At 52.9% G+C, this 17,520-nt stretch overlaps 1 protein-coding gene across 2 annotated transcripts in view; it reads right to left on the bottom strand.

Annotated features, from left to right (window-relative positions):
* Positions 1 to 7,094: 7,094 nt before the first annotated feature.
* Positions 7,095 to 17,520, bottom strand: part of prpf3 (PRP3 pre-mRNA processing factor 3 homolog (yeast)) — a 32,216-nt gene continuing 21,790 nt past the window's right edge. For both annotated transcript variants that reach the window (XM_080183638.1, XM_080183639.1), the window contains exons 10-16: positions 17,261 to 17,404; positions 15,689 to 15,788; positions 13,363 to 13,476; positions 12,701 to 12,819; positions 10,591 to 10,674; positions 9,699 to 9,760; positions 7,095 to 7,244 (exon numbers count right to left, since the gene is read on the bottom strand). In XM_080183638.1, the coding sequence (XP_080039764.1) occupies positions 7,095 to 7,244; positions 9,699 to 9,760; positions 10,591 to 10,674; positions 12,701 to 12,819; positions 13,363 to 13,476; positions 15,689 to 15,788; positions 17,261 to 17,404 (773 nt within the window). The remainder of the gene's footprint in view (positions 7,245 to 9,698; positions 9,761 to 10,590; positions 10,675 to 12,700; positions 12,820 to 13,362; positions 13,477 to 15,688; positions 15,789 to 17,260; positions 17,405 to 17,520) is intronic.

The following is a 17,520-nucleotide window of genomic DNA, read 5'->3' as shown; positions in this document are numbered from 1 at the left end:
AGGATCCGTCCGCGCCTGCGCACACCAGAGAAAGGCACGGGATCAGTCCGCGCCTGCGTGCATAACAAAGGATGGATTGTCTACGCCTGCGCACACCAGATGGGGGGGGGGGGGGGGGGGCTAGGATCGGAGTTAAGATTGGTCCGCGTCTGCGCACAAACGAGTGGGACACCTTTCCCTGTCGGTCTCTGCGCTCGGTGCATGCGCAGTGCCCACCTCCGTCCAGCGCCGACGGTTGAAAAGGTCGACGACCGGGGGCGGGACAACAGATTTGGATTGATTTCCCCTCGCTCTCTGTGAGGAAATTAATTGTTTTCTTTAAGAAAACCCTCCCTTCCCCCTTTCCTGATGCTTCAGCTAAGCCCCCTCCCGGTTGGACACACGGTATGGTTATCTCCCTCCTATCTGTTTTAAATCTCTTCTTCTCTTCCCCCGCCCTCCTCAAAGAGCGCGAGCACCGCCATTTTCAGTCTGCCAGTGCGCATGCGCCGCGGGGCAAGGGGTGTGGTCGTAATATGGACTGTACCAGTGGAGGGGAGAGCGGGATAAAACTCTCCGACTGGCTGAGGCGATGGTATGTTCCAGCAGCCGTTCCGTGCCCCCTGGCGGCTGGGAGGTGGAGGTGGCGCATGCGCATCTCGCAATGTGCGTGGTCCCATTTGCAGAGCCACCTTGATTGGAATGTGGGATACCAACCGTCGCGGATTGGCCTGGAGTCTCCCAACAACTGAGGCTCCACCCTGAAGGAAGGTCATTGGGACAATTTTGTTCTTATTTCCATTTTCTCCTTATCTGATTTAGAGAGCACTTCATTGCAGTGTTAATGTTAGTCAACAGCAGACCGGTGACTCCAAAGATGTGCAGGTTAGGGTGGATTGGCCATGCTAAATTGTCCCTTAGTCTCCAAAGATGTGTAGGTTAGGGGGGATTGGCCATGCTAAATTGTCCCTTAGTGTCCAAAGATGTGTAGGTTAGAGGGATTGGCCATGCTAAATTGTCCCTTAGTGTCCAAAGATGTGCAGGTTAGGGTGGATTGGCTGTGCTAAATTGTCCCTTAGTGTCCAAAGATGTGTAGGTTAGAGGGATTGGCCATGCTAAATTGTCCCTTAGTGTCCAAAGATGTGCAGGTTAGGGTGGATTGGCCGTGCTAAATTGTTCCTTAGTGTCATGGGGATTAGCAGGGTAAATACATGGGGTTATGGAGATAGGGCCTGGGTGGAATTGTGGTCAGTAGAGACTCGATGGGCCAATGGACCCCTCCTGCGCTGTAGGGATTCTATGATACTTGTGATACAAATAAATCAACTATACTTTAAAAAAAACTGAGCCCTTTAGTAATACAAAACTTATCAGCACTCTCCCCCCATACAGTGTAAATTGTTGTTCTGCTTAAGTTAAAGTTTATTTATTAGTCACAAGTCAGCTTACATTAATACTACAATGAAGTTACTGTGAAAATCCGCTAGTCGCCATACTCCTGGGTTTGATTCCCGGCTTGGGTCAGTGTCTGTGTGGACTCTGCACATTCTCCCTGTATCTGTGTGGGTTTCCTCTGGGTGCTCCAGTTTCCTCCCACAGTCCAAAGATGTGCGGGTTAGGTCAATTGGCCATGCGAAATTACCCCTTAGGGTTGTGTAGGGTTAGAAGGATTAGTTGGTAATATATGGGTATAGGGCCTGGGGGAGGGATTGTGGTCGTGCAGACACAATGGGCCGAATGGTCTCCTTCTGCACTGCAGGGTTTCGATGATTCTACTAAGGGGCAATTTAGCATGGCCAATCCACCTAACCTGCACATCTTTGGACACTAAGGGACAATTTAGCATAGCCAATCCACCCTAACCTGTACATCTTTGGACACGAAGGGGCAATTTAGCATGGCCAGTCCCCCTAACCGGAGTAGGTAAGATGGGTATAGAGGGATATGGGCCGAACGCGGGCAATTGGGGTTAGCTTAGGGGTTAAATAGACAAGTTAGGCTAAAGAGCCTGTGTTGCTATGCTGTAAACTTAGAATCATAGAGGTTTACAGCATGGAAACAGGCCTTCAGCCCAACTTGTCCATGCTGCCCTTTTTTAAAACCCCAGTCCTAATCCCAATGGCCTGCATCTTACCCATGTAACTGTCTAAACGCTTTTTAAAAGACAAAATTGTACCTGCTCTGGCAGCTCGTTCCAGACACTCACCTCCCTCTGTATGAAAAGATTGCCCCTCTGGATACTTTTGTATCTCCCCCCTCTTACCCTAAACCTGTATTGTCTAGATTTAGATTCCCCTACCTTTGGGAAAAGATATTGACGATCTAACTGATCTGTGCTCCTCATTATTTTATAGACCTCTATAAGATCACCCCTCAGCTACCTACACTCCAGAGAAAAAAGTCCCAACCTCTCCTTATAACCCAATCCATCAAGGTAGCATCCTAGTAAATCTTTTCTGCACTCTTTCTAGATTAATATTATCCTTTCTATAATAGGGTGACCAGAACTGTACACAGTATTCCAAGTGTGGCCTTACCAATGTCTTGTACAACTTCAACAAGATGTCCCAACTCCTGTACTCAATGTTCTGACCAAAGAGACCAAGCATGCCGAATGCCTTCTTCACCACACCAGGTATACATGGGGAGGTAGTAAATTGGATTACGCACTGGCTCAATGGAAGAATCCAGAGTGTGGCTTTGGAGGATTACTTCTGAATAGAGGCTTATGACGAACGGTGTGCCGCAGGGACCAGTATTGGGTCCGTTGTTGTTTGTCATCTATATCAATGATCTGAATGATAATGTGGTAAATTGCATCAGCAAATTTGCTGACGGTACAAAGATTGGAGGTGTAGTGGACAGTCAGGAATGTTTTCAAAGCTTGCAGAGAGATTTGGACCAGCTAGAAAAATGGCAAATGGAATTAAACGCAGACAAGTGTGAGGTATTGCCCTTTGGAAGGACAAACCAAAGTAGAACATCTAGGATAAATGGTAGGACTCTGAAGATTGCAGTTGAACAGAGGGATCTGGGAATACAGGTACAGAATTCCCTAAAAGTGATGTTAGAGGTGGATAAGATCATAAAGAGTGCTTTTGGTACATTGGCCTTTATAAATCAGAGTATCGAGTATAAAAGTTGGAGTGTTATGGTAAGGTTATATAAGGCATTGGTGAGGCCGAATTTAGAGTATTGTGTACAGTTTTGGTCACCTAGTTACAGGAAGGATATAAGGTTGAAAGAGTGCAGAAAAGGTTCACAAGGATGTTGCCGGGACTTGAGAAGCTGAGTTACAGAGATTGAATAGGTTAGGACGTCATTCCCTGGAGTGTAGAAGAATGAGGGGAGATTTGATAGAGGTGTATAAGATTTTGATGCGTATAGATAGAGTGAATACAAGCGAGCTTTTTCCACTAAGGCTAGGGGAGAAAAAAACCAGAGGGCATGGGTTAAGGGTGAAAGGAGAAAAGTTTAAAGGGAATATTGGGGGTGGGAATTCTTCGCGCAGAGTGTGGTGGGAGTGCAGAATGAGCTGCCAGATAAAGTGGTAAATGCAGAGGTCACTTTTAACATTTAAGAAAAACTTGGACGGGTTCATGGATGAGAGGGGTGTGGAGGGATAAGGTCCAAGTGCAGGTCAGTGGGACGAGGCAAAAAAATGGATTGGCATAGACAAGGAGGGCCAAAAGGCCTGTTTCTGAGCTGTAATTTTCTATGGTTTTGACTCTATCCACCTGTGACTCCACTTTCAAGGAGCTACAAACATGCACCTCTAGATCTCTTTGTTCTGTAACTCTCCCCTGCTTCCATGACTCTGAAACCGCATTGCTCCAATTCTGGCCATTTGTCCATGCCTAACTTCCCTCGTCAGCTAATGACTGGCTACGCCCCAAGTTCTGGAATTGAATCATTTATTGTCCATCCCTATTTCAATTCAGGAATGGAACCGAGCTTTGTGGTTGATTTAAAAAAAAAAGGGCAGCATGGCCACGTTAGACCAAATGGCCTGTTTCCATTCTGTAAACCTCTATATCAGAGCCTTTTCAGCCTCTGCACACACCAACATCCTTTCCTCATGTAACCCAGGGAACCTGGGATAACACCAAAGAACACAGGGGCAATGTTGAGAGTGATGGATATGCTTTGGATGAGAGTTAAAAGCAGCATAACTGAGATGGGTGAACGGATTTGAATACAGACCAGCCATGGAATGGTGGACAAGGCTTGGGGAAAGGATAGGGCTGAATGGCCTCCTCCATTCCCCATGTTTCTGGCGATGGAATGGCCAACGCTCAGGGCTAGCGGGGATTTATTCACTCAAGTGGGATGCACTGATGCTGGGCATGCAACCTTCAGAACAGAGCAGTTTTGGGCCCTGTATCTGAGGAAGGATGTGCTAACCTTGGAAAGGGTCCAGAGGAGGTTCACAAGAATGATCCCTGGAATGAAGAACTTGTCGGATGAGGAACGGTTGAGGACTCTGGGTCTGTACTCGGAGTTGAGAAGGGTGGGGAGGATCTTATTGAAACTTACAGGATACTGCAAGGCCCTGGATAGAGTGGACGCGGAGAGGATGTTTCCACTAGTAGGAAAAACTAGAACCAGAGGGAACAACCTCAGGCTAAAGGGACGATCCTTTAAAACAGAGATGAGGAGGAATTTCTTCAGCCAGAGAGTGGGGAATCTGTGGAACTCTTCCAGGCCGCAGAGGAGGCCGGGTCACTGAGTGTCTTTAAGACAGAGATAGATAGGTTCCTGATTAATAAGGGGATCAGGGGTTATGGGGAAAAGGCAGGAGAATGGGGGGGATGGGGAAAATATCAGCCATGATTGAATGACGGAGCAGACTCGATGGACCGAGTGGCCTCGTTTTGCTTCTGAGTCTTGTACTCTAAAAGAACTGCACACACATACACACTTTAGAAAAAAATAATTAGTCTTTATTCGGGAACTCCAAGCTGTAACCCTCTACAGCACTGGAAACTTATCTGGGCAACTCCTTGTCTTTTTACACACACACTGGGGTCTTGAAAGGTAACAGCAGGCTGTTAATACGAGATTACTCAGACCAAGCAGTGGACAGAAAGATACAAGGGGAGGGTCACACAGAGCCTCAAAGGAATACCAACAGAGTACCCCTGCTCATCAAACTCAGGACATGGCGGAACTGGAACAAATTCCCTTCATTCCCCAAGGCCAGTGTAATATATTCCCAGGGCAGCAAAGACAGGGTTAAATATACAGAGTAAAGCTCCCTCTACACTGTCCCCCCCATCAAACACTCCCAGGACAGATACAGCACAGGGTTAGATACAGAGTAAAGCTCCCTTTACACTGTCCCCCCCATCAAACACTCCCAGGACAGGTACAGCACGGGGTTAGATACAGAGTAAAGCTCCCTCCGCACTGTCCCCCCATCAAACACTCCCAGGACAGGTACAGCATGGGGTTAGATACAGAGTAAAGCTCCCTCTACACTGTCCCCCCCATCAAACACTCCCAGGACAGGTACAGCACGGGGTTAGATACAGAGTAAAGCTCCCTCTACACTGTCCCCCATCAAACACTCCCAGGACAGGTACAGCACGGGGTTAGATACAGAGTAAAGCTCCCTCTACACTGTCCCCCCATCAAACACTCCCAGGACAGGTACAGCATGGGGTTTAGATACGGAGTAAAGCTCCTTTTTTGCAGGTAACATCCAGGACAGATGAAGCTCAGAGCCCTTTCCCTGCTGCCTGAACCTTGTGATGGGAAACAGCAGCATCAAGGTGGTGTCCCCGACATCCCGGGGATGGTTAGGTACGGAAATCCCTGCCCTCCTTGGGCTGAGTGCTCCCTCAAACCTGCAGAGCCGTACGTCCATCAGCGTGAGCTATTGCCATCCCATCTCCGGGCAAACATCACTAACGCACGCGCCCCACCCTTTACCAGGGACCCCACTTGCTGGCACAGAGTGCGGACAGAACAGGAAGGGGTAGAGGCAGCACTGGGGAGGGGAGGAGGGACACGACGAGTAAAGTGAAAGGCAGACACAGAAGTAAAAAATACTGCGCAGAACATTGTCAGATCCCACCTCGTACAAACGGTGTTTATCTTGTGGTCTGGAAGGACAGACAAGGAATACTGTCGTTCCACCTCTCACACCAATCTAAGGGTCTCAGCGGAGACCGGTGCCCTGGGGCGGAGGAAGCCCCTGGACAACTTTCAGACATGCCATCTCCCCTGAACGCAGACCCCCCCACCACCCCCAACTACTGGTTGGGCGAATCCAACATGGGCTGTACCAGGCCACGGTTAGAGTCCTGGCATCTTAGGTTGGGGGGGGAATACTACAAAAAAGCAGCCAAGTTCCATTGCAGTGTTACTCCCCTGTTTCCCCCCCCCCACAATGCCTGCTGAGGGCAAGCTGGAGGAAAATCAGCCACGATGCACACACGCACACTGACCCTCACGACCTACTCGATGTGACCCCTGCGCCCCCTCCCCACCCCGTGTCGAGAGTCCCGCAACTTACCGTACCACACCAGGCAGCAACAAGCAGTGATCCACTGCACCCCACCACCCCCCCTCCCCCAAGTCCCCACGAGGCAGCCAACTGTCCAGAAAATATTGAGCTTAAAATATCGGAGAATCTCCGAACCGAACCTCCAAAGCGCTGATCGGGCCCGCTTTCTGTTAAAGATGATCAGTGAATGTCCCCGTCGCTCTGTACCGCCCCCTGTCGGATTAACGCTGTATCTCCAGGTCCTCTGCTCGATTCCACAAGGGCCGCACTGTCCATCTTTCCGGTCTCCGGGGTCACACGGCTGGCTGCGCACAGAGCCGGCGCACGCAGTGTCAGAGAAAGCTGAACCTCACGGATCAGTGGCTGGGGGTGAGGGTGAGGGGGAGGGGGGGGGGGGGGGGGGATCCTTCAACCTCCTGTTGGCTTCTTTCCAGAGGCAGACGGTAGTCCCCCTTTACACCAAGGCTTCTCCTCCTCCTCCTCCTCCCTCCCAACCCACCCCCGTGAAAAACCCCAAGCGGCAAGAGACAGTCCGAAGATGAGCGGGGGAATGGGGGGGGGTTGTCCCTCCCCCTCCCACTGCCGCCGCCCCCCCCTCCCCACCTCAGTCCTCGGTAACCTCCAGCACCGATTCGCTAATGGCCAGGTCCCAATACTGTTCGACTCTGTGCTTCTTGAAGTGCTCCCGGGCCATGCTCTCCGTCGGACACTGCTTAAATTTCATGTCACCAAAACTTCGCTCCTTCGCCGTTCCCTGGAGGTGGGGAGGGTTAAAGAGAGAGAACAAAACATTCAGGGCGTTACGAATACAGTCAGCTACCCTGAAGGAGGGCTAGTATAAAACTCCGAATGTAAAAAACCCTCGCTTTAAAGTTACTGTCATAAGTAGACTAGCTTTAGGTGAAGATTACAAGGTGCCTTATAGACATAGAGCAAGGATTTACCATGTGCCTAATGCAATATATGTGAAGATATTGTCTGTATAATGTTATAAGGGTGACAAAGTGGGTTAGCACTGCTGCCTCAGTGCCAGGGACCCTGGGTTTGATTCCCGGTTCAGGTCACTGTCTGCGTGGGTTTCCTCCGCGTGCTCCGGTTTCCTCCCACAGTCTGAAAGACATGCTAGTTACTCACTAAATTCTCCCTCAGTGTTACCAGCGTGTGGTGACGAGGGGAATTTCACAGTAACTTTATTGCAGTGTTAATGCAAGCCATACTTGTGACGAATAACTGAACTTTACTAAAGCAGAGGTAAATTCAACACCCCACCAAAAATCTAATCACCCAAAGAGGAATGCCTCACCTTATAATCTGTAAAAAGTGCACAAAGTGGTGTGACCTGCTCTTCAGCAACCTCTAGTGGTAAAATATGAAATAACTCCCAACACACTCAAATCAACACCTAACAATTTATCTAACTAAATGAACAAATGAACTAAACTATTAAACTGAATAAATCCCTTCTAATTATTAATTATTCTCGAATAAAACAAGATTCTAATGGTAGACTCTTCCAATAAATACAATTCCCACTCATTAACAAAATTTTAATTAGTCCCTCACTAAATTACACAAGGTTTTGTTTCTTCCGAAATATTCTGGGCCTTCTCTGTTTGTTCATCTGTCTGGAACTTCTCTGGTATCTTTGCCATGTAGACAGTGCTTCAGATGAAGCCATGAGAGCTGTTAGTTCTGGCAGCTGCTCTCCCCTCTTTGACCCACTGTCCCCCCTCTTTTATACCCGTGATGACATATCAATATTTCCCGCAACAGGATTGGTCTTCGGTTGTCAGGTTTAAATTTAATAGGTTTTTAGCCTGATTCAAATTGATTGGCTGAATTGAAAAACCCGTTGTCTTGGTAACCCTGCTGCTTGGCCTTTCAATACTAATGTTTCAGTTTGGGCTCTCTGTGTACTTTTAACTCTCTAACCTTTTAAGGGGACCACACAATGCTTTCCCCCCCAAGCATTTTACAATTTCTAACTTACTACCTCCCAATCTACAATTATTGTACCAAACATTGCAACAGTAACCTGAAGTTAACCAAGTACTATGAAATTAAACTGTGTTCTTAACGTGTGCTTTGTGAATCTTGGTCAGCCGACCATCAAACTGCTGAGCATGATGGGAAGTAAGCAGGAGCAGACAAACCGAATTCTTTGAGATAATGGAGGAAAGAGAGAGCAGTTCTCCTTATCAGCCTGGGTTAGGCAGTTGCAAGTTAATCAGGGGATCTGGAATGTATGGGAGTGCGTTCAAAATTTAAACTTTACTTATTTGTCTCAAGTAAGGTTCACATTAACACTGCAATGGAGTTACTCTGAAAATTCCCTAGTCGCCACACTCCGGCACCTGTTCAGGTACACAGAGAATTTAGCATGGCCAATCCACCTAACCTGCACATCTTTGGACACCAAGGGCCAATTTAGCATGGCCAATTCTCATACCCTGCACATCTTTGGACACCAAGGGACAATTTGGCATGGCCAATCCCCCTAACCTACACATCTTTGGACACCAAGGGCCAATTTAGCATGGCCAACACACCAAACTTGCACACTTTTGGACCGTGGGAAGAAACCGGAGCACCTGGAGGAAACCCACACAGACACGGAGAGAACATGCAGACTCCACACAGACAGTGACCCGAGCCAGGAACTGAACCCGAGTTTCTGGTGCTGAGAGGCAGCAGTGCTAACCCACTGTGCCACCATGCTGCCCTCTCCTGGTTGGCGAAACTGGTAGTTTCTCAGGCAGATAAAGGGAGCCGGATTCAAGCAAGAAAGTGGACTCCCTTTACCGATTAAAATTTGCAAGCGTCAAGTGAATGTCCTTGAATCTACCAGATTTACATGGTCAGATTTCTTAGTAACGGGGGAGGAACTTTCGGTTGCAGTGGACGAACGAGCTCTGCTGACGAGTGGAGTGTTATCGTGGGAAGGTAATGATGTGTAATATTGTAATTGGCCCCTCCAGTTTGGGTGACAAACTGGGTGGAAGATCGAAGTGTTCAGAAGAAGTAGATCAATTTCACACATGTATTGTTAGGTCAGAGAGGGTAGTCGGCATTCACTGACTATCTTTTCTCCTGATGCACGCTATTGCAAAACTGTAACTGGTAAAATTGTATGTTAAAAGGTGGCTCTCAGGCTCCTGGGCCGGGGAGCAGGGGCAGAGCGAGCAACAGAATGCCACTCCTGACTTACCTCCCACACCAGCACACACTTATTCATCTTCTTAACAACCTCGTCATCCGATCCATCGTCATCTGTGAGAGGAGAAAGGCAAAAGCAAAGGCTTGAGATTGCGAAATCCAGACCCCGAGAGGGGAACTCAATCCGAGTGCTGCGGACAACGCTCAGAGAAGAACCCAACAACCTGGGCCCCGTCCACACGTCAACCAGCAGAGTGAGGTGTTTCCTTGTGAGGTGCAGCCAGGCAACTGGAGCAGAGGACTCGGCTACACAGAAGGTGGCACAATGGTTAGCACTGCTGCCTCAACACCAGGGAGGCAGGTTCGATTCCAGCCTCAGGTCCCTGCCTGTGCCGAGTCTGCACATTCTCCCTCGTCTCTGCATGGGTTTCCTCCGGGTGCTCTGGTTACCTCCCACAGTCTAATGATGTGCAGGTTAGGGTGGATTGGCCATGCTATATTGCCATTAGTGTCCAAAGATGTGCAGGTTAGATGGATTGGCCATGCTAAATTGTCCCTTAGTGTTGAAAGATGTACAGGTTAGGTGGATTGGCCATGCTAAATCGCCCCGAAGTGTCAGGAGAACTATCAGGGTAAATAAGTGGAGTTACGGCGATAGGCGAGATTGTGATCGGTGCAGATTCAATGGGCCAAATGGCCTCCTTCTGCCTGTAGGGATTCTATGATTCGGCCCATCAGGCCTGTGCTAGCCTCCTGGGAAGAGCTGTGGAATGAGTCCAACGTGGCTACTGGGTGAATTAGCCACTGAGAGCCCCAAGGATCTGCTTGGTCACCCCTTCACCCTGCTTCATTGATTATCGGAGAGTACAATCCAGGCAGTGACACACGCAAGGGAACCCTCCCGCCACTATCACTGACGCCTCCAGCAGAAACGGGTGACTCACCATCGTCCCGCGAGGTGGCCGTCTGCTCGGCCCACTTGATACGATGCAGCATCAAACGTTTAAACTTCTTCTGCGCTTTGGGACCTGAACAGAAAAGACAGGTACAGCACGGGGTTAGATACAGAGTAAAGCTCCCTCTACACTGTCCCCCATCAAACACTCCCAGGACAGGTACAACACGGGGTTAGTTACAGAGTAAAGCTCCCTCTACACTGTCACCCCATCAAACACTCCCAGGACAGGTACAGCACGGGGTTAGATACAGAGTAAAGCTCCCTCTACACTGTCCCCCCATCAAACACCCCCAGGACAGGTACAACACGGGGTTAGATACAGAGTAAAGCTCCGTCTACACAGTCCCCCCATCAAACACTCCCAGGACAGGTACAGCACGGGGTTAGATACAGAGTAAAGCTCCCTCTACACTGTCCCCCCATCAAACACTCCCAGGACAGGTACAACACGGGGTTAGATACAGAGTAAAGCTCCCTCTACACTGTCCCCCCCATCAAACACTCCCAGGACAGGTACAGCACGGGGTTAGATACAGAGTAAAGCTCCCTCTACACTGTCCCCCCATCAAACACTCCCAGGACAGGGACAGCACGGGGTTAGATACAGAGTAAAGCTCCCTCTACACTGTCCCCCCATCAAACACTCCTAGGACAGGTACAGCACGGGGTTAGATACAGAGTAAAGCTCCCTCTACACTGTCCCCCCATCAAACACTCCCAGGACAGGTACAGCACGGGGTTAGATACAGAGTAAAGCTCCCTCGACACTGTCCCCCATCAAACACTCCCAGGACAGGTACAGCACGGGGTTAGATACAGAGTAAAGCTCCCTCGACACTGTCCCCCATCAAACACTCCCAGGACAGGTACAGCACAGGGTTAGATACAGAGTAAAGCTCCCTCTACACCGTCCCCCCATCAAACACTCCCAGGACAGGTACAGCACGGGGTTAGATACAGAGTAAAGCTCCCTCTACACTGTCCCCCCATCAAACACTCCCAGGACAGGTACAACACGGGGTTAGATACAGAGTAAAGCTCCCTCTACACTGTCCCCCCCATCAAACACTCCCAGGACAGGTACAGCACGGGGTTAGATACAGAGTAAAGCTCCCTCGACACTGTCCCCCATCAAACACTCCCAGGACAGGTACAGCACAGGGTTAGATACAGAGTAAAGCTCCCTCTACACCGTCCCCCCATCAAACACTCCCAGGACAGGTACAGCACGGGGTTAGATACAGAGTAAAGCTCCCTCTACACTGTCCCCCCATCAAACACTCCCAGGACAGGTACAACACGGGGTTAGATACAGAGTAAAGCTCCCTCTACACTGTCCCCCCCATCAAACACTCCCAGGACAGGTACAGCACGGGGTTAGATACAGAGTAAAGCTCCCTCGACACTGTCCCCCATCAAACACTCCCAGGACAGGGACAGCACGGGGTTAGATACAGAGTAAAGCTCCCTCTACACTGTCCCCCATCAAACACTCCCAGGACAGGTACAGCACGGGGTTAGATACAGAGTAAAGCTCCCTCGACACTGTCCCCCATCAAACACTCCCAGGACAGGTACAGCACAGGGTTAGATACAGAGTAAAGCTCCCTCGACACTGTCCCCCATCAAACACTCCCAGGACAGGTACAGCACGGGGTTAGATACAGAGTAAAGCTCCCTCTACACTGTCCCTCCATCAAACACTCCCAGGACAGGTACAGCACGGGGTTAGATACAGAGTAAAGCTCCCTTTACACTGTCCCCCCCATCAAACACTCCCAGGACAGGTACAGCACGGGGTTAGATACAGAGTAAAGCTCCCTCTACACTGTCCCACCATCAAACACTCCCAGGACAGGTACAGCACAGGGTTAGATACAGAGTAAAGCTCCCTCGACACTGTCCCCCATCAAACACTCCCAGGACAGGTACAGCACAGGGTTAGATACAGAGTAAAGCTCCCTCTACACTGTCCCCATCAAACACTCCCAGGACAGGTACAGCACGGGGTTAGATACAGAGTAAAGCTCCCTCTACACTGTCCCCCATCAAACACTCCCAGGACAGGTACAGGGCCTATGCCCAGATTTCCTCACCTCCCTCCACCACGACCACGTTAACGTCTTTGTGCAGGACCACTGTTCCCGTCAGGTACAGCTGTGCAGCATTTGTCTCTACTTTGAATTTCTTCGCTGAGTTGCTCAGGTTTCGGATTCTGTAAATAATAGATCATTAGTTACACAGAGCGCCGCACTGCGGGAGGGTCGGCGCCAAGGGAGCGCCAAGCACGAGTGTTTTTCAGAATTCATTCCTGGGACATGGGTGTCACTGGCTGGGCCACTATTTATTACCCATCCCTAGTTGCCCTTGGAGGGGCAGTTGAGAGTCAACCACATTGCTGTGTTTCTCTGGAGTCACATGTAGGCCAGACCGGGGTCAGGACAGCAGATTTCCTTCCCTAAAGGGAATCAGATGTGTTTTTCCGACAATGGGTCATCAGTAGATTCTTAATTCCAGATATTTTTTATTGAATTCAAATTCCACCATCTGCCGTGGTGGGATTCGAACCCGGGTCCCCCAGAACATTAGCTGAGTATCTGGGTTAATAGTCTAGCGATAACCCCACTGGGACATCACCCCCCCCCCGTGTGGTGTCAATCAGTCGTTCTAGGGAGGGGTGGTTTTTGGGAGTGAGGACGGGACGTTGTGGGGACAGAGATGAGCAGTGTTGCGGGTTGCCGCTCCAGCGAGCTCTTACCGGTACACAGCGATGTGGACTCCCTGGGACACATCTTCCTTCAGCTTCTTCATCTTCTTCTCCCTCCGCTGGTCGGCTGTCAGTTTGCGAGCACTGTTGGCATCCTGGTGAGCTCTGAGAGCAAACAGGACATGGAGCAGGTCAGAGTGGGACAGTGACATCCCCTTTCTGCTATAGCTCAGCCAGACTCACGGGGATCAGTGCCAGGCAACACCCCTTACCCCGGCCCACACACCACCCTCCCCCCTCCACAACAACCCATCGTACCACAACAGTGCGGCGCCCCCTTGGCACCCACCCCGCAGCGCGGCGCTCCCTCGGCACTGACCCTCCCACAGTGCGGCGCTCCCTCAGCACCGACCCTCCCACAGTGCGGCGCCCCCTCGGCACCGACCCTCCCCACAGTGCGGCACTCCCTCAGCACCGACCCTCCCGCAGTGCGGCGCTCCCTCAGCACCGACCCTCCCACAGTGCGGCACTCCCTCAGCACCGACCCTCCCGCAGTGCGGCGCTCCCTCAGCACCGACCCTCCCGCAGTGCGACGTTCCCTCGACACCAACCCTCCCACAGTGCGGCGCTCCCTCAGCACCGACCCTCCCACAGTGCGGCGCTCCCTCAGCACCGACCCTCCCACAGTGCGGCGCTCCCTCGGCACCGACCCTCCCGCAGTGCGACGTTCCCTCAGCACCGACCCTCCCACAGTGCGGCGCTCCCTCAGCACCGACCCTCCCACAGTGCGGCGCTCCCTCGGCACCGACCCTCCCGCAGTGCGACGTTCCCTCAGCACCGACCCTCCCACAGTGCGGCGCTCCCTCAGCACCGACCCTCCCGCAGTGCGACGTTCCCTCAGCACCGACCCTCCCACAGTGCGGCGCTCCCTCGGCACCGACCCTCCCACAGTGCGGCGCTCCCTCGGCACCGACCCTCCCGCAGTGCGGCGCTCCCTCAGCACCAACCCTCCCGCAGTGCGGCGCTCCCTCAGCACCGACCCTCCCACAGTGCGGCGCTCCCTCGGCACCGACCCTCCCGCAGTGCGGCACTCCCTCAGCACCGACCCTCCCGCAGTGCGGCGCTCCCTCAGCACCGACCCTCCCGCAGTGCGACGTTCCCTCGACACCAACCCTCCCACAGTGCGGCGCTCCCTCAGCACCGACCCTCCCACAGTGCGGCGCTCCCTCAGCACCGACCCTCCCACAGTGCGGCGCTCCCTCAGCACCGACCCTCCCACAGTGCAGCGCCCCCTCGGCACCGACCCTCCCGCAGTGCGACGTTCCCTCAGCACCGACCCTCCCACAGTGCGGCGCTCCCTCAGCACCGACCCTCCCACAGTGCGGCGCTCCCTCGGCACCGACCCTCCCGCAGTGCGGCGCTCCCTCAGCACCAACCCTCCCACAGTGCGGCGCTCCCTCGACACCGACCCTCCCGCAGTGCGACGTTCCCTCAGCACCGACCCTCCCACAGTGCGGCGCTCCCTCAGCACCAACCCTCCCACAGTGCGGCGCTCCCTCGACACCGACCCTCCCGCAGTGCGACGTTCCCTCAGCACCGACCCTCCCACAGTGCGGCGCTCCCTCAGCACCAACCCTCCCCACAGTGCGGCGCCCCCTCGGCACCGACCCTCCCACAGTGCGGCGCTCCCTCGGCACCGACCCTCCCGCAGTGCGACGCTCCCTCGGCACCGACCCTCCCACAGTGCGACGCTCCCTCGGCACCGACCCTCCCGCAGTGCGACGCTCCCTCGGCACCGACCCTCCCACAGTGCGGCGCTCCCTCGGCACCGACCCTCCCGCAGTGCGACGCTCCCTCGGCACCGACCCTCCCGCAGTGCGGCGCTCCCTCAGCACCGACCCTCCCCACAGTGCGGCGCTCCCTCGGCACCCACCCCACAGCGCAGCGCTCTCTCAGCACTGACCCTCCCGCAGTGCGGCGCTCCCTCGGCACCGACCCTCCCACAGTGCGGCGCCCCCTCGGCACCGACCCTCCCACAGTGCGGCGCTCCCTCGGCACCGACCCTCCCACAGTGCGGCGCTCCCTCGGCACCGACCCTCCCGCAGTGCGGCGCCCCCTCGGCACCGACCCTCCCGCAGTGCGGCGCTCCCTCGGCACCGACCCTCCCCACAGTGCGGCGCTCCCTCGGCACCGACCCTCCCCACAGTGCGGTGCTCCCTGGGCACCGACCCTCCCACAGTGCGGCGCTCCCTGGGCACCGAGCCGCCACTGTTTCACTCTCTGGACATCCCCATTACATACACCGATCACCCATGGAAACTGCGCACCTTGCCAGGCCAGCCCCCACTCTCTCCTCCACCCCTTTGTGTCCACTTACTTTAGCCTCTTGGCCATCTGTGCACGGACATGAGCTTCTACCTTGGTTGGGTCCTGAACAGCTTCAGTTCCCAGAACCCGCATCAGGTTGGAGATTCGCACTGCGGGGACAAAAAAGGTCAATATCATTCCAAGTTGGGATGGTGAGTGGCTCAGAGGGGGGAACTTGCAGAGGGTGGTGTTCCCCATGTGTCTGCTGCCCCCCCCCCCACCCTTGTCCTTCTAGATGGTAGAGGTGGTGGGTTTGGAAGGTGCTGTTGAAGGAGCCTTGGTGAGTCGCTGCGGGGCATCTTGTAGATGGTACACAGGGCTGTGTGGGTGGTGGAGGGAGTGAGTGTTTGTGGTTAGCGTGTCGATCGAGCGAGGCTGCTCTGTCCTGGATGGTGTCGAGCTTCTCGAGTGTTGTTGGAGCCACACTCATCCAGGCAAGTGGAGATTGTCCCATCACACTCCTGACTTGTGTCCTTGTAGACGGTGGACAGGCTTTGGGGGGAGTCAGGAGGTGAGTTACTCTCCACAGGATTCCCAGCCTCTGACCTGCTCTGGGAGCCACAGTATTTATATGTCGGTGAGTGGCTCGGAGGGGGATCTTGCAGGTGGTGGTGTTCCCCATGTGTCTGCTGCCCTCACTGTCCTTCTACGTGGTTGAGGTGATGGGTCCGGAATAACCTTCTGGTTATGGGAGTTCAGGGAGGAGCGGAGGGAGGGTGCGGGGTACTGAGTTCCCTTTGAATAAAGAACAACACAGCACAGGAAACAGGCTCTTTGGCCCTACAAGCCCACGCCGCCCATTGTAACACTGAGTGCCTCATTCCAATCCTCCTCCTACCTACGCCTTTTGTCCAAAAAGATCACAAAAGGTCACCCCTTCTAACCAGCTGAATAGTTTCGCCCCATATCTTTCCAGAAGGTCGATTCCACACTCACGATTTGGGAGCTAGGACCAGGAGCGTTTCAGACCCCATTTGGAGAATTGTGAGCAGTTTTGGGCCCTGTATCTAAGGAACGATGTGCTGGCCTTGGAAAGGGTCCAGAGGAGGTTCACAAGAATGATCCCTGGAATGAAGAGCTTGTCGTATGAGGAATGGGTTGAGGACTCTGGGTCTGTACTCGTTGGAGTTTAGAAGGATGGGGGGGGGTGCGGGGATCTTATTGAAACTTACAGAGTGAAGTTTATTTATTGGTCACAAGTAAGCCTTAATTAACACTGCAATGACATGACTGTCAATACTGAAAGGCCTGGATAAACTGCACATGGGGAAGAGGTTTCCATTCATCGGAGAGACCAGGATCTGAGGGTACAACCTCAGGCTAAAGGGACGATCCTTTAAAACAGAGATGAGGAGGAATTTCTTCAGCCAGAGAGTGGGGAATCTGTGGAATTCGTTGCCGCAGAGGAGGCCGGGTCACTGAGTGTCTTTAAGACAGAGATCGATAGGTTCCTGATTAATAAGGGGATCAGGGGAAAAGGCAGGAGAATGGGGATGAGAAATGTATCAGCCATGGCGGTACAGACTCGATGGGCCGAATGGCCTGCTCCTCAGTCGTGTGTGAGGGTGGGGTGTCTCCTTACCTTTGGGCTCAGGAGGTGGCATGAGGCCGAGGCGGATCTTCTCCTGCATCTCCTTCAGGCCCTCCCTGCGGGTCTGCCGCCGCAACTTCTTCTGTTCCTTCTTTGTCAGGTAAACGCCCAGTGTCACCGCCTTGTCTGTGTCCACTGCGCGGGGTGCGGGGTGGGAGAGACAGAGAGAAACATAACATCCATCAGCCCAAAACAGACAGCAGCTACACGGCTGCGGATGGAGGGAGCTCAATCGTGTTAGAGGGTCGGCA

Source organism: Carcharhinus amblyrhynchos, unplaced genomic scaffold, assembly GCF_965287045.1.
Source record: "Carcharhinus amblyrhynchos unplaced genomic scaffold, sCarAmb.v2.hapA chromosome_356, whole genome shotgun sequence".
NCBI classification, from domain to species: Eukaryota; Metazoa; Chordata; class Chondrichthyes; order Carcharhiniformes; family Carcharhinidae; genus Carcharhinus; species Carcharhinus amblyrhynchos.
Note: the sequence above shows the minus strand (reverse complement) of the source record. Positions and strands in the feature narration are given on the sequence as shown.